Consider the following 17,246-nt stretch of genomic DNA (forward strand, 5'->3'; position numbering starts at 1 on the left):
GCAATAACCACATAATAATGTTATAAGTAATAAGTAGATATCTACCAAGATAAATATTGATCATTTGCTCGCCCCACTAGCAGCACTTCTTTCCTGTGACACTTGTGGTAATGCAGAGAATTCCTCGGTCATTAGTAGCAACAATTGTTGCTAACATTCCTTCCCTTCCTGCATGGGCGTAACCATCTACGTTATTGATTAGTCCATGTTCTGAGTCAGTTTAGGTTGCACGTTGAGCATGACCCACGACTCCCCAAGTATCATGCATTTGGTTCAATGTGCAATTTCACCTGGTTTCAGATCAATCACGGGAAACGCACGGGCGGTCAACTAAGCTAAGCGATTTAGCACCGATTGATTGGCAATGTTTCGTACTAAGATGCCATACAAAATTTAGCCCTTTCTCAGAAACGAGCGCAGATATTTGAAGATATGTCAAGGTATCGCTGGATGTGGAGAGAGGAAAAAGAACGAAACAGTTTCCAATGAAGTTATTTGGAAACGCATACGTAGGATAACAAAGTATACATCCTAGACCAAGCGTAATAATTAAGTGTAGTAGTCTTTTTATTGAACTTTAAATAACAAAGCAAAACAGATAGATCTGGCCGCACTGAATCTACCAACGTAACGCCATTACACTATTATGAGATTCTAGTTCCGGTCGAGAGAGTATGAGAGAGTGTGCGTGAGAGCTTGGAAACAAGTGTAGCATGATCGGAAAATCACTAAGAAGCCAGACCGGCATTGTATTGTTAATCAGCAACGCGTGCAGACGGGAAAAATCCCGCTCCAATAAAAGTACTTGGAAAGAATAGCATCGTGTTTTATTCTGCTACATAAGATATGGAAAATCAGAAACACTGCGGTTCCAAACTATGAAAGCTGTCATCAAGCTATTGAAATAAGTTTCCTCTGTTTATTACCTTTAATTCGATAATCACCGTGATTTATTTTGAATGTATTCATCATGCTCTAATTATGATTTTTTATTTCTCTCCAAAATGAACAGAAAATGTTGACTCCAAACTTTCTTTTTAATATGCACTTTTGTTATTTTTCTTTACTAAAACGTACTTCTCTTTCTTGTTGTTTAGTAATTGTATTACCGCCAAATCATTTTATTTTTCTTCTAAAATTTGTCGTCCAGTACTATCTGAATATTTTGTGGTTGCTCAATTTTTTCTTAAGAAGCGTCGATTGGGTTTTGGAATTTTTTATCCATCATTTCATTTCGAAGCTCAAAATTTAAGTTGTTTTTCTGCTTACCGTGGATATCACGTCATAATCGGTTATTTCCATTGCCGAAAAGTAATGGTGTTCACGTCCTACGGCTTCGCTTTGTTTTGTTTTCAATACTTCGTACTCCGAGTTTTGAGTAAAGCATAATTATTAAACGCTACCATAGTTTATAGTGTTACTGCAAAGTAATGTTTATTTTGTTTATTCTGCGGTTTACTTACACTCAGTAATTACGCATTATTTCAGTTTGTGTGTTTCAAATGGTTTTTATTGATGTAGGTGTTGCTATTTTATTACATTCGATACTATAATTACGACGAAAAATATGAACTTCAATGAATGAGGCAAATTGGTGAGAAAAGTGATTCTTATGAGACGATCAGTCAACGCTCGTTGGGTGGGAATCCGCAAATGAACCCGCTATCCCATTTCTTCTTAAATTTGCTTACATCCCGAAGAATGCTGCGGATTTTTTATGTGGATGTATGAAGGTTATGTGCAAATAGGTGAGCAATTTCAGCAGAGTACAATTGAACTAAGGACGCTCTTAACAAACTAAAAAATAAGGAGAAAATATCATCTCAAAACAATATATGCATGTATTTACAGTTTGCCGCAGACATTTTGTCGGGAGTAGGATGAAAAGAAAATAATCACGAGGAACGACTGTCTTCGAATTGGCAATTAGTTTAAATAGTGTACCTAGGAAAGAAAATTTTAAAACAGTTCCCTAACTATTGCACTTAAAATTATTACATTATTACTTTTGTTATCCTTCGTCTAACTTCACTTATCCTAACTTATCTTTATACTAATAATTCATGTATGCTTTTCATGTTAGATTGTAGGTTGTTAGTTAAAATGTTTTAACCAGAGCATTTCTATGGGACGATTTCATGCGTCCATTTACGGAGTTAGACAGTGATTGGCATACTAACCACTGTGAGTTTGGCGAAGCTCAAATCAGTCCCAGTAGTTTTACAAATAATTGGACTATTCTCTCATGGTTTTCGGTTAATGATTCAGTTCTTTGTAATGTTTGGGGGCTTGACACGCAAGCCTAATTCTGGGGCTATTTGAAGTACGATAAAATAATCGAATATCTAAAAAATAAATAAAATTAAGAGCTAGTTTTTGTCTACTATATTTCAGTTTCATAGTTTTTGTTTTGATTCTTGACATTATAGAAAGCTACCACAAATTTTGACTTACTGCCATACCTAAAGAAAAGTCGCCTCAATGTTTAGATATTGATGTTCATAATAATCAAGCTGTCACGGAGTAGTGGAATTAACTGACCCGATCGTGACTCAAAGCAAAACTGAATGTTTATGTTTTTTTTTCGAAGACCACATATTTCTCGAAACAAGTGCATTGATATCAAAGTCTACCCAATTATGAAAATTTTCTTTCACTTTTGGTGAATTAACTGAAGTGTCGGTTTGTTTCACAATTGGAATCACAATTCTTATGAATCTTTCTTGAACCGGCAATGACACAATGGTGAACATCATCTGAAACTGTATATTGGTCGCAAATTGTATGGTTTCAAAAACGATCGAAACGTGAGAATTATTTAATGCAATGAGAATTTGTTAAACAAACTATAAAGCATTCATATAACATAATACATTCTGAAAATAACATTATTGAGCACAACAGACAGTCAAAATTTCCGGGTTTGCCTTCGTAGTACGGTTTTGTGACAGTTTACTCTATGCCAGGAACTGATACCTGATCACTGAAAATTAAACAAAGTCAAAAATTTCTTTAGCCTTGATGAAACAACTCCTTCGTCGTCCGTCTTTCTCTTAACCCTCTGCAGTCAGTGGATCTCGTGCATGGTGGATCTTGATGTGTTTGTTGTGATTCGTTTTGGTCGACGAAGTTTTGCCACAAATGTTGCAGGAAAACGGTCGCTCACCGGTGTGAATCCGCTTGTGCTCTGTAAGATAGTACTTGCGGTGGAATTTACGCCCACAAATCTCGCACGTGTAGTTTTTATCCGTTTCATGCTCTCGCGTGTGTCGAATCCAGTTGTATTTCCGGATAAACTGACACCCGCAGTGGTTGCATGTGTACGGTCGAATGGATTTGTGGGCATTCATGTGAGTGATGTAGTCCGCCTCCCGAACGAACCCGCTTGAACACATATTACACTGAAAGGGTTTGAGAGTCGGATTTGCGTGTGTCCATTTGTGCTGCTTCAAATTCCAATTGGTACTGAAGAGTTTGTTACAAATGGTACACGAATATGCCATCCGCTCTTCGGTATGCGTTTCCATGTGACGCTTCATGCTCGTCTTGATGTACGGCTGATTACAGATCGTGCACGTTTCAGTTTCTATTTCTAGTTTCACATATTTCTCAGTGTGGGATAATCGAATGTGTCTGGTCAGACTATTTTTGTGAATGAACTTCTCCCGGCAGAAGGGGCAACTTTTAGGCCTGTTTTCATGAATTTCTTTATGCCATTCCATTTTAGCCTTAGATTGGAAGACCTCACCGCAGTGACACACAAAATCTTTCTTCGAAGGTATCTTGTTCAGGTGATGTCGATTACGATGTTGAGCTAAGTTCGAGAACCGCCGGAAATGCTGATCGCAGTCGGGACATTTGATAGGAGCCTTTCCGGTGTGCACTCGCATATGCTCAATCAACTTTTGCTTAATCACGAATTTCTTTCCACACAACCGGCACTGATGGTCTTTTATTCCCAAATGTCGCTTTATGTGAAGGGCAAAATTTGGCCAATGCCGGAAACTTCTACCACATGTATAGCATTCGGCAGGGTGAGTCATCAAATGAGCATTAAATAATTTGAATCTATCAAACTCTTGCTTGCACGTACCACAAACGTACGTTCGTTTCCGGCGAACTTCTCCGCTAACAGGAACGTTGCTACTATTGGTAAGCATTCCACTTGGTCCTGGCATTTCACTCCCTGCTATTCCTTCCTCTTGCTTCTGTTCCAGTTCCTGCTTCAGTGAACTATAGCTCATTAGCATTGGTTGGGGTTCTAACTTGATCTTCTTATTCAATACTGCTGTGCTCGATCCTTCTCCCGGACCGGAGAAGAAACCTAATGCCGACCCAGATGTGACTGTTGACGATACACCAGATACGCCAGACACAGCGATATGACCCAGTGCATCACCCTTGCCATCTATGTTATGCTCTGACAGCATATGAGTGCGTCGTTGCTTCAGTGATGCGAATGATTTTGGACATTCGGTACACCGATAAGTACGATTTTTTGCTAGCTTCCGATTGCATTCATCGTGTAACACACCGGAGGAACCAGTTCCCAAACCATGATAGCTCGTTCCACTGTTACCAGCACCGTAATCCAGGAGAATCTTCGATTTGTCATCCACTTGATCATCGCCATTGTCACCGCCATGTCGTTGTGACTCGTGCGGTGGGAATTGACTGCAGAATTGGATAATATACTGTAAGTCTACAGACAGTTATAATCAAATCACAAATACTCACAAATTAATTCCTCCATGAGACGGATGGTAGATCTGATGATATGGGTGATGTGATATACCTCGGTCCTGGTGTACTCCGGAGGCAGTACTGGTACCGGGCAGCCCTCCTGTACTGTTGTTATTGCTACTGTTACTGCTGTTGTTATGACTATTGCAGTTGTTGCGATTGCTCAGATTCCAGCACTCCTGTGCCGTTGAAAGATCGTACGAACTTGGATAGATAGGGATATTCTCATGAACCGGATACAACTTCATAGAAGAGAAGAAAAAGATTAAAAATGAAATTTTTTTTCGGAACTTAAGGATTCTACAAAAGGCTCAGGAATTAAAGCAACGATTGGAAATGACATATTCGTTGCGTTGCGATTCGGAGTTCGTGGATCGTATTATTGACATCAGAAAGAGTAGTATTCGTCCTTCAGTAGACGAAATTGAAATCGTGCACCGCGACTTCGGCAAGTCGCACAACAAAACCTCACATACCATGGCTCGACCGAAGAAATAAAGTGAGATGGACTGGGGATCAACTAAAATGTGAACTTAACTGACCGTGCACGGACAGATCAAATATCAAGTTCTTTCCTAACCGGAAGTCTTCTGCGTTGTATATCATAACATCCTCAGTAGTTCAGTTGGCAGAGCGATTTCACCGGATTGAAGAAGTTTGCGGACGGATTTATAACTGTCTCTGAATGCTTATGAGTTGTTGGATTTCATTATTATAATTTCATCAGTCATAATTTCAGACCGTATTTTTTATTGGGTAATGGAGAAAAGTTCTGCATTAGGTGTGTTTTCTTGTGACGTATGTGGACAACAGTGAACTGAACTTGAACTATCGAATCTGGATCTGAATTCTTGAATGGATTCTTTATTCGAATATGGATTCTAAACTTGAAGCAGAATTCAGTACTTATATTCTGAACATGGATCTGGATTCTAGATCTGTAGTTAGATTGTGAATCTGAACTTCTGGATTCTGGACCTGGAGTCTGCGCCAGAATTCTGTTTTATGAATTTCTGACAAAGCTTCCGAAACTGAACTTTGAACCTATTTTGCACTTGAACTGTGAGCCTGAATTGGATTCAGGACCTGAGTTCTCTAGGATTCCTCAATTCTAAACTTGAAACTTGGAGTTGGATATTCAACAAGGTTTCTGGATCTGAATACTGAATCTGTACATGGTTTTTGAACCAGAATTCCGACAGAGATTCTGAGTCTGAGGCAGAAATTTACACTTAGATACTTGGTATGGATTTCGATTTTAGACCTGAACCTGATTTCTTGGCTTGAACTCTCGATGAAGATTTCGGGTTTAGATCTGGAGCAGGATTCAGGATTTCAAACAAGATTTTTACTAAAAAAAAAATTGACAGAGATACTGGGAATGCACCAGAATCGTGAGCCTGGAACTTGATCCTGATTGTGGATTCTGAACCTTAAGCTGTATTCAGAAACAGTCTGGACTTGGATTCTGGGCCAAAATTTTGAAGCATGATTAAGGACCTGGTTCCTGGATCTAAGTTCTGGACCTGCATTCTGATCTTGGACCCTGATTCTGTATTCTGATACTGATACAGAATTCTTCACTTGGATTCTGAATCTGGACCTGGATTCTGTACTATAATTGGAGCTCATAACCTGGACCTTAATTAAGTAACTTGACCTAACCTCTGAACATGAATTTGTCTGCACTCAGATTACATTCTTAATTCTGAACTTAAAATCAGGAGCTCTCGTCGTACATGGAGTGTGTCGGCAGTTGATGTGGATTATTCCAAGGTAATCGTCGAAGAACAAAACGTACGAATCTACGTTGTATAGATTCTATTCTATGAGCTCCATTGAGGTAAAGAGGGTTCCAGACTACTGAGCAATATTCCAAAGTAGAACGAACGAGTGTACAGTATAGTCTTCAGGCAATAAATATCATTGAAGTGCTTAGCCATTCTAAATATGAATCCCAAACAGCGTGAAGCTTTAGCAACAATGTAGTTAATGTGCTGTTTGAATGATAACTGCTCATCGAGAAAGACACCAAGATCTTCGACGCATGTCGATCTACTAATCATGAATCCTTCAAGATAATATTCGAATCTGAACAGTAACTTTTTCCTTGTGAACGTAATGATTGAGCACTTTTCGGGATTCACTATCATATGATTGGTTTTGCACCAATTCGCAAAGATTTCCAATTGCGGTTGAAGGAATGCCGCACCTGAGCTGCGGATGGTATTATAGATCTTAAGGTCATCAACGAAAGAAACTCATGATCCATCCAGACAAAGATTTACATCATTGAAGTACAGTAAGAAAATCAAAGGGCCAAGATGACTCCCCTGTGGAATTCCAGACGTTGCGACAAATTCTTCGGAAACACAATCATCAATTTTGATAGTAAGATGTCGATTGCTGAGATATGATTGTATCCATTGAATGACGTTTGCACCAAAGCCGAGTCGATTTAATTTTGCTATTGTGATGTCATGATTGATTTTATCGAAAGCAGAAGAGAGATCTGTATAGATAACGTCCGTCTGCAACCCGTCTGACATTGCATTTGTTATGTAAGATGTGAAATGTGGGAATGTTATATCTGGAAAAGAATTCTAGGAAATCGTTTTCTGGGGAATATTATTCAAAAAATATCACACTAAATAAGGGCTGAACCTGTAACTGTGGTATGTTCCCGGTCGAATAGTTTATCGGTAGGACATCCTTCGTCGAGGAAGCCTTCTTCAGTGTCTAGGTCCACCATCGGGGCACAATTCTAGCACACCGTAAAGGGAGACTCCGAGAGAACTTGCACCACCGAAAACCTCTCCATTGGTGTAGGGTTAATCTTAGATACAGACTGAGACCATGATGTGCATGAGCACAGGCTTCCACTGAAGTAGTCGCTCTATGTGTTCTCTGGAGATCGAGAAGAGAAACGAGTAAGAAGTGAGAGGCGCATAAAAAGACTAACGCGGAGAGAGTCCACACAGTGCCATCTCACTACAGACCAGGCTTTTGAAGCATTTTCAGCCATAATAAAAAACAATTTCCGATCTTGTCGAACTGAGTAAAATGGTACATAACACTAGAGGGTCATCGCAACTCCAATCAAATGCCGGTATTTCAGCGATGCTATATATTTTCTATAGGGATAATTATTAGTAGCACTATTATTGACCATGTTAACTAGGTAAACATCGCGCGAGAACGTGTAAGGCCATATTCCGCAGGCCACCAGCAGTAACTTATTCTCGAAAAAGTATTCCACTGTCGAGCGTCAGAATGGCGAAATGTTAGATATTGGAAATAACTTTCTTATCTAGACACGCGCAGTCATCAGCTCAACCGCTGCAATGGATGGACGGAAGAAGTGATATGTCTATGTACAAAATGAAATCTTTATCGATTTCTATCACCAAGCAAAATTAAGCTGGCATTACATTCTTTTCGAGGAATTTTGTCACAAAAGTTTCAACAGACTTCGCCGCAGCCGATTCTTTGTGTACAGAATCATTACACAGCTGGTAACTACGATTTTATTGACACTAAGAATCCTTCCAAGTCGGAACTGGAACATAAGACAACTTTCACTTATAAGACCAGCGCTCTATCCATTGAATCACCCATCTAACTAATGTCTATAACCAATAGTTGACAATTAGGCGGGATTAGTCAATACAAGTAAATTGCCCTGCTATATTAAGGGGTTTTGAGGCACTTCGAGGTGATTATAACGGTAAGGTTATGGACTTTCATATATACTGTTTATGGTTGCTCCTGTGAACAAATTAGTTCTCTGGTGAACGTCTGAATAGTTAAAACCGGGGTAAAATAAACGATATCACATCTAACTTATGAGATTTCCAAACTAAAAACGCTTACCGACAGACATATGGAATACAACAATCCACGGTGGATCGTAATTTTTCGAGAAAAACGAATGCATTCGAATCAGGGATCATGGGTGCGAGGTGCGGTTGTTGCTATCCATACAACAGTTAAATATCTGTAAATTAGAAACTAAAAATATTGTTATGCACTCACTCTGTTCCATGAAAGCTCCATGTCGCCGTTACTCTCCTGCTCGGATATTTCACCCTTGGCGGGCATTTTTTCGTCAGTTCTAATGTTCAAACTCTCCGCCGACGGGGCGCGGTCTAGGCTAGTATCGATGCGACTTGCTAGGCTAGCGCTAGCACACGTTGCACTACTACCAGCAGCACTGTTAGAGTTGGTTTTATTGCTGCACATATCAAGATCCATATAGGAGTTTTGATCATCGAACGGTGTGTACTGGGGGCTGAATTTCTGCACCCACGACAGTGGTATTTGTTCCTGTGGCAAACCATAGCTCGAAACCGGAACGTAGTCATCGTATTCAACACTATATTCTAAGAAAGTGGGGCCTGCGATCTCGGAACGAGCATTACCATTACCACTGCCACTGCGACTGTGAGCATTATTCAGTGCGCTCGATGGTCCAGCCTCGAGAAGATCCTTTTGATCTTTCTGATATTCACACGCAGTAGACGAAGTGACAGTTGCAGACGGTTCGATTTTGGCAACCTTATAATCTACCTTTCTTCCACTGACAGTAGCGCTAGCTACAAGCTCATCAATAGCTCTTTTATCAATTTTTTCCACTTTTTCAATTTTAATACAACTTTTCAGTATAGAATCCGACTGTTTAGAATCTTGAGAGGATGGTAAAGCGGAAATTCCGGGCTGGTCGGGCTGATGTGAGCTGCTATAATTCGACAGAGAATAACCGTCGATTTCGTTCGTGACACACACTCTCTCGTCATTTTCTAGTTTCGGTTTAGTTTCGCTACCATCGTTGCTACAGTCTGAACTCTGAGCTACCACCTCATGGGCAGCGACTGCATCACTCGTTTCGGATTTCGGTTGACTGTCCGAGGTCGCAGCCACTTCGTCGTCGATGAAAGTGATTTTATAGCACTCAATCTCCTCACTGGTAGTACTCGGACCTAGTTGTGCTGTTTCATGGGACGACGACGACGACGACATTCCCTTTTGTTTACTATCACAGTCATCGTAGTTGGTCAAGTTCGATGGTGGTCCACTGCTGCTAGATTTGGTGAAAATGATCGTCTCGGAAAGCGGAGTATCCTTCTCGACCTTGGTGGTTATCAACGTCGTTGTTGTTATAGTCTCTGTAGCTATATCTGTTGCTGATTCACCAATGAATGACGAACTAAGTGAGAACTGAGAAATGGGAATATACCGAGGTGAATTTGACCAAGCTGGTTTAGCATTTCTTTTTTTGTAAACTTACCTGAGATTGCACAAACTTGCTGGAAAATTTATTCTCATCCTCTTCGGTCGGGTGTCTTGGCGATGAAGATAATGACGAAATGTCACCATCTCTGGGTTTGATAGCGAGTTTTGAAGATGCAGCCTCAGGTTGCATTGGCTGATGGAATGGCTCAGCATCGTATTCGCTACGTTCAACCTTCGGTGTAATCATCGGAACAGGGATTTCGTCCGTTTGAAGAGATGGAATAAGAGGCGGTGTTTCCGGAGGTACTGGAGGAAGTGGTGTTTTCAGTTTCACGGTAAGTTTTTTCGGTTGCTTGTTAAAGAGTGGCCCTGTTGAATAGGCATGCGCCTGTTGCGCTGGTACCTTTTTAGGCGGTGTCGACAAAACACTTGGTTTACTATTAGTATCTTCGGATGTGCTCTCAAACGATGTCTCCGTGTTTGCTGACGCAATAGTTTGCGCTGGCGAAGATTCGAGAGTAGCTTGCATCAGTGGAGATGGTGCCGAAGAAGCTACTACCGGTGATGTGTGGGGTGTCATACGGATGACACTGGTAATAACGGAAGGAGTAGGTGTCGTACGTAGAGCCGAATCTGTGGGAGAAGCGCACGACTCTATCGTTTCTTGATTCACTGTATCATTCTCCGCATTGGATGCTTTCACTTCCATTGAACCGATATAACATTCTTCGTCTTCATCAGGGTGAATGTCTTCCTCGTCTTCGTTGATAATTTCAATGTCATTTACATTAGTGAGATCAATCGGTGGCATATTACTTCCGGAATTTATGATAAGCTCATTTTGACAATTGTTGTTGACTACAGCCGTTGGTTTCACCCCTGCAATGCAGTTTGTGTTCAGACCGTCAACACTGACGGAGTTTCCACCACTCCCAACAACATTTGCGGCTTTGCTTTTACAGTTCAAGTTGAGGATGATATCTTTAATGCCTTGAGATAAATCAGTGGTAACTTTAACGTTACTCAGTACTTTCAAACCACTGGCTGGTTTCCGTTTGGCTGCGTTAGAGCTGTTTGATGAATGGCCCGAACCCGAGGCAGAAGCTTCGACGATGAAATTGAACTTGTTGCAGTTTCTACCATTTCCGATACTACCGATCAGCATCGGCTTTGGCATATCTTTAAAGTTGAGCCGATTCCTGTTATCATTGAAAGAACCATCATCATCCTCAACTATTTCTATCGTGTTCGGTTGTTGTGACTGCACTTTGTTCTCGTATTCATTTGTATATGGCTCTTCTTCATCGATTTCCATCTCATATTCTTCGGTTTCTTCTTCCTGTTCGTCATTTTTAGGTTGACTTTGATCAATATCATCATCGTCCACCGATTGCGATTCTTTTTTTGCTGTGGAATCATCAATTTGCACAACCGTCGGTGGTGATTTGATGATTTTCTCAATCACCATAAAGTCTCCTTCGTCGTTTTCGGTATATTCAACGATTTTCTTGGGATTCTCGGTAACTAGGAAATTTCCATCATCTTTTTCTGTGTACTGAGCCTGAAGAAAATTATGAGCCCTGAAGCTAGATGTTGATGCTTGAAATTGTTGATGCTGCTGGTGAATCCCAATCGAAGATTGACTCAGCATCGAAGGCGGTGGCGGAGGTGGCTGCGCTTGATAGAATTGATGTTGTTGGGATATTGTAATGGTCGGCGCTGTCGGTATCGTATGCTGCTTTGCTGGCGGAGTGCTAACATAGAATGATGGCGGTAGATGATGGATTTGTTTCTGTTCATACTTGGAGCCATACTCCGTTATTGATGATTGTTGCAGTTGCGTTCCGGTAGATATTGTAGAGGATATGGCTGTACTGTAAGGTGGGGGTGGCCCCGAATAACGTTCGTTTGTGTACCGTGGATAAAGAGAAGGGGCAAGCTGACGGCGAACTGTGATGGATGCTGTTTTGCTTTCGTTGGAAACTCCTCGGTCAGATTCAATGTACATTCCTTTGCCACTAACTGGCCCTGCAGTGTATGTAGCTGTTGATATATTGTTACTTCCCCCGCCAGGATTACCACTACCGGAGGCCATTTGCTGAAGAAATTTGGTGCTACAACTTTTGACGATCATAACATTGTTCAGCGGATAACCGACATCCGAGGTCTTCACAACAGTTATCGCAGTGGGAACGGCATTCGTAACGATCGGCGCAGGTGGTGGTGGAGGCGGTGGTGCAGGAACCGGCTGTTGCATGGATTCATATCCACTGGAATGGTACATAAGTGCATTCGGTGGTGTGTGAGAGCGTGAACTACACGCTGGCATCGGAGTCAATTCCAACGCAGTCTGAGTGTTGGCCGCTGAAACTACCGAAACTACCGGAGCCGGTTGTGCTGCATATGGTGCCGCTGTATTCTTCGTAGCCATCGCAACCAAAGCTTTGATGACTTTATCCGTTGGATGCGTCTCCAGATGTTCCTCCAGGCTCATGTCAGCCCGGAGATAAAGCGTGCAAACGGGACACTCCACGGAACCCATTTTGACTTGTGTTCTGCTGTGCTTCAGCGACAGTTTCTCTGCGCACGAAAGAGTGAGCTGTTGCTCAGGAACCAACACGCGAATGCTCTAACGCTCGTTCTGAAAACTGCGCAAGAAATTGAACTCACGAGTTAGAACGACTATCGGTGGCTGCGATGGACTCCTGCAAGTAACAAAAGAGTTTTGTAGTAGAGACAACACATATTGGTCTTTATTAGATAAAAATCAAATCAGTAGTAAATGCCATTCGAGTCAGATCGTCGAGAAGAATGTGTATAGATGACAACACACAAATTACACAATTATACAAGCTTCAAACAAGCAAACATTTTATGTTTCGTTGTTTCTTTATTGTTAATATGCTCTTTGAAAAACGACTGTTAAAAACGACAGATTCTCAGTTTTGATACGTAGACAAAGAATGCCTTCCATTTTTTTGGATTAACCTTTGTGAAATGCAAGTACATGTCTGTTCCTAAAACCAAATTATAGAAACAGTGGTTCGAAAATCCGTTTGGGTCAATTATATTGTAAAAGATCGATTTTGTTAAAGGTTGAACATAAATTAAATAGGCGTGTATGATTAGTGACGGATGCTCAGATTTGGTATAGTAGTTTTAGATTGACAAATATTTGTTTTGTTACCCTGACAAAAGTCTGAGTATTTTATTGCTATTGATTGCATTCGCGTACGTTGCCACTATCCAACACCAATGACAAACAATTAGTACGTCTCATAGCAGTAAAATCATATTGCAACTCTGTAAACACAGCGTATCATCCAACAACGTACGTTATCAATACAATCAGTAATACGAAAAGAAAGCACACGCATACATTTTTCCCTTTCACTTGGTTGACAGCCGCAATGCTAGTGGTGGTAACAACTGCTGTAGTAATCAATATCTTGAAAATGGTTTCTATCATTTTCAAAGCTAGCTGGTTTGCCGAAATCTTCGACCTTTCATTTTCCGTATTCCTCTCAAATTAGTTCACTGCCACTATAATCCGTTAAAATCGGTTCAACTTCTCCATAATACCAGGTATCAGACGATTCAAATCACAGAAGCCTCTCAAAAGGCTGTATTTCTCGACGACGTCGATTGAACTAATGTAGAATAAGACCTGTTTCGGTGTGTACAGCCTTAATTTAGAGCAAGGAGAGTATTTCTGAAATCATGGTGAGCATCTTTTATTCAGGCACTGATTTTACTCATTTTCTCAAATAGCAAGGACTAGACAAATATTTACTGAATATATTGTCCTCGCGATTTCCGAGTTTGTTGTGTCATAAACACATTCTTTGGGACAGAACTTTTATCGCTGTCAAACGAATATCCTCCTATTATCATTTATGAAAGATCAATTTTTGTGCCTGAGTGGGAGATTACACCCTTTTTAATTTACACCATTCACTATTCTTGCGTAAATATCAAGTTCTCCAAATTGAAATGTATACTTTTATGTTACACTTTATCATAAATCACCAGCATGTTAGTGGTTTGTTTTTTTAGGTGATAGACTAATAAACGTCACATTTTTAGTGGCTTTCCGTTGCTGTTTTATACAATCATCGACATTTCAAATCAATTTCTGAGCTTTCAACATATCAGCTTCATTCGCAGTTTGAATAAATACAACAGCACCAAATGACGGTGCCTCGAATCTCGCACAAATGTAAGCTTTTCCTTTGATGGGAGTAAGCTTCGATACCTACACTGTTCTCTTACTTGCGCACTACCATAACCAATAAATTCCATCTTTGTGTATCTTATGTCGATTTTACCTTCAAGGGTAGAAGTCGATACGCATCACAATCCGTATTCCCAATCGGGAAGATCTGCATCTTGTGAAGATGACTATCAACTATAGCACTTTTTTACGATTATTAGATCTGTCGGGTTTTCTACTAATAGACTTGTCTGAATGTTTGAATCAACCAGTAGTTAATGTTACTGCCTTATTGTTGAAGGGTTAGATCATTTCGGGGAACTATTTTTTTATCGATAAATAAACGTCACTAATCCTATCACCCATGTAACGTTATCACACTTTCTGAGTTACAAAACAAGTGTTTCGTCGTTTTCGAATTGTACGACTCATGCTACATGAGGGGTGAAGTAACTTGGAGCGGAACAGTTCTTTGATGGAAGCGCTGCAAGCTTTTCGGTCGAACATTGCTCGCGTATCACATCGATTCGCCATTAGACTCGACCGTCTCAGTTATTCTTCCGAAAAACATCAACACAGCAGCAGACAGCAAACCAAAAGCACTACCTAACACTTACACTTCCGAAACAAGATTCACTCACACAATTCACGACAAGCATCCGAATGGATCAAACGTAGGGGAGTAGGAAAAAAAAAAAAGAAGTGAAAAAATGTCAGTCAGGGCAGCAATTGACCCGTTTGGAAAAAGTCACTTTTCAAGCCTAAATCACATATTTTCATTCGAAAAAACAGTAACAATCCGACTACTATCTATTCAACTATACTTACGCACCATTTTTAAGCAATTAGAAAGAATTTAATCACTAAAACGCAAGGAATTTTCGTCAGCCATTAATGTGCGAGAGAAACCAACAATTAGACATATTTTTATTATTGACCGTGTTGCCTGATACAATAGAATAAAATTTTCTTGGTTGTCTCATCGGTTACGGTATTCGCGTAGTGGTCGAATCAGATTACACCGCCAAGCACATAAGCGTCAATATATTTTTCATCAAACAACAATCCCTTCCCTTTTAGAAAAAAACGTTCAACGGTGGTCCTTCGTTAGTCCATTACGTTGGATCATTGGTCCAATGAACGTCCAATCAATCGTTCAACGGGAGGCCAACACGGGACCTTCGTTTGCCGATTTTGAAACAGACCTTTTAACCGAATGCCATTTTTTTTTCGTTCAATAAACCCGGCAGGTCCATTGTTGAGCCATCTTTAATATGAGGAGTTGGAGCCCCGTTAGACTAGTTTTACTACACACTTATTTTCGGATTTTCAGTTCGGCAATATTTTTACTGGAAAATTCGTTATTTTTATCAAAATTACCGATTAGTCTGCTGTTTTTATGAAAATTGACGTATTCAGCATATTTTGTTACTGAAATTCAGCTCTTCAAAAACATTTACTGAAAATTTGGCACTTATCTACCGAACTGTCTTCACTTTGAAATTATTCGGTAAATTTAATAGAAATCGTGCTGATCGATCAGTAATTTATCGATTTTTAGCGAATTGTTCGGTAAAGAGTACACTGAAATTAAAATCTTATTTATATTCATTAGATTTGTCATATGAATCATATGCAGAATATAATTCATAGAAATTATATGGAAACTTATAATCTTTATTTAATGTGTACGTCAAATCTAAATGGACGTTATCATAAAGAAAGTTATAAAAATATCCCATATTATTTATATGGAAATCCGATGAAAGTCGTGAATAGTTGTGTCCTCGATATTTATCAACTGCTCCAGACCATTTTTTCAGGAAGTTCCTCATCTCAATGTAATTTTAAATCGCTGACAAGACAGCTCATCCAACTTCGTTCAAGAATATGCGTTAACGGACCATGAAATATATATCCGGTACATTTCATTACTCTATCTGTCTAGTAAGATTCATTTTTTTTATTTTCAGTCTCAGGATCTCACTTCTCTTTCGCAAATATCATGAGGTGCTCCCTTACCGAATGGAATACTAGTAAAGCTTGAATCCTCAAAGAAAAGTAGTAGTTGGCAATTATCTGCTATTCGTATGACCTCCATTGAAAGTTATATATATATATATATATATATATATATATATATATATATATATATATATATATATATATATATATATATATATATATATATATATATATATATATATATATATATATATATATATATATATATATATATATATAAATAAATAAATTTTATAAAACTAGTCATATGGTATATATGAACCTATCTAAATAAATTCGAAGTGAATATAATATGCGCTTCATAAATTGTTCCAATGTATGTTGTGCGGATATCTAGTAATGGTTATAAGACGCGCCAATAAATTTGACTCAGACTGGAAATTACATTCGTTATATGGAAATCCTATAAAAATAACGTTAAGAAGAGTTTTATATTTCATGAGATTATCTCATATATTTGACATGATGTTGAACACATCTTGTAACTATTATTGGAAATACTAATAGTGCAAAATCATTAGAATATCATATAATGTGAAAAAGAAAATTTAGCTCAGTGTACCGAATCAATTTGTAAAACGCAAGCACATAGCACGCCATATTGGTTTTTGTATACTGTGATCGAAGTGAGTTTATAGAAACTACCAGAACACTGGCGATAATTCGTAAGTATAATCCTTCTCGTGGCGCTAAAAGAACAAAGGATGCAGATACAGAAAAAATAAACCCGTTAAACGGTATAATTCAGTGGTTAAATGTAAATAACTGTATTTTTTGTTTTTTTTTTTAATTCCGTCTTGGTAATACCATAACAAAGAACGAATATAATATTAGTATTAATTAATTACGCTATTATATCTGTGAATTTATATGTGTTATTCCAGGTTGATAACCCGTTTCCTGAGGTTAATTCCTATATCCCGATACTACTTTACAAAGCTGAAGGAAGAGCTATTATTTGGCGCGATCTTAAAATTCCAGTAGAGGGAGATATTCTGTACTGCTTCGGATTGCTGTGCCAGTGTTTTGAAGT

General features: G+C 39.3%; 1 protein-coding gene across 3 annotated transcripts; it reads right to left on the reverse strand.

Moving 5' to 3' along the window:
• Positions 1-909: 909 nt before the first annotated feature.
• LOC131425402 (uncharacterized) lies at positions 910-15,130 on the reverse strand. 3 transcript variants are annotated; one of them, XM_058587276.1, is made up of 5 exons: positions 15,021-15,130; positions 10,031-12,680; positions 8,779-9,960; positions 4,738-4,985; positions 910-4,674 (listed from the first exon to the last, which is right to left on the reverse strand). In XM_058587276.1, the coding sequence occupies exons 2-5, from the start codon at positions 12,515-12,517 to the stop codon at positions 3,054-3,056; spliced, it is 5,538 nt and encodes a 1,845-aa protein (XP_058443259.1). In that variant the 5' UTR covers positions 12,518-12,680; positions 15,021-15,130; the 3' UTR covers positions 910-3,053. The 3 variants fall into 3 exon arrangements, with proteins under 3 accessions (XP_058443259.1, XP_058443260.1, XP_058443258.1); XM_058587277.1 differs by lacking the exon at positions 15,021-15,130 and adding an exon at positions 14,304-14,322; XM_058587275.1 differs by lacking the exon at positions 15,021-15,130 and adding an exon at positions 13,355-14,030.
• Positions 15,131-17,246: the final 2,116 nt, after the last annotated feature.

The sequence above is a fragment of the Malaya genurostris genome, chromosome 1 (genome assembly GCF_030247185.1).
Source record: "Malaya genurostris strain Urasoe2022 chromosome 1, Malgen_1.1, whole genome shotgun sequence".
Taxonomy (NCBI): domain Eukaryota; kingdom Metazoa; phylum Arthropoda; class Insecta; order Diptera; family Culicidae; genus Malaya; species Malaya genurostris.

What these genes read in the sequence shown, in the direction of transcription:
- LOC131425402 (XM_058587276.1), bottom strand. Translation starts at nt 12,517, where the DNA reads ATGGGTTCCGTGGAGTGTCCCGTTTGCACGCTTTATCTCCGGGCTGAC. An exon ending in TGGAGCTTTCATGGAACAGA is followed by an intron (nt 4,986 to 8,778) that starts GTGAGTGCATAA and finishes TCTTCTATGAAG; the next exon opens with TTGTATCCGGTTCATGAGAA. An exon ending in TCTCATGGAGGAATTAATTT is followed by an intron (nt 4,675 to 4,737) that starts GTGAGTATTTGT and finishes CCAATTCTGCAG; the next exon opens with TCAATTCCCACCGCACGAGT.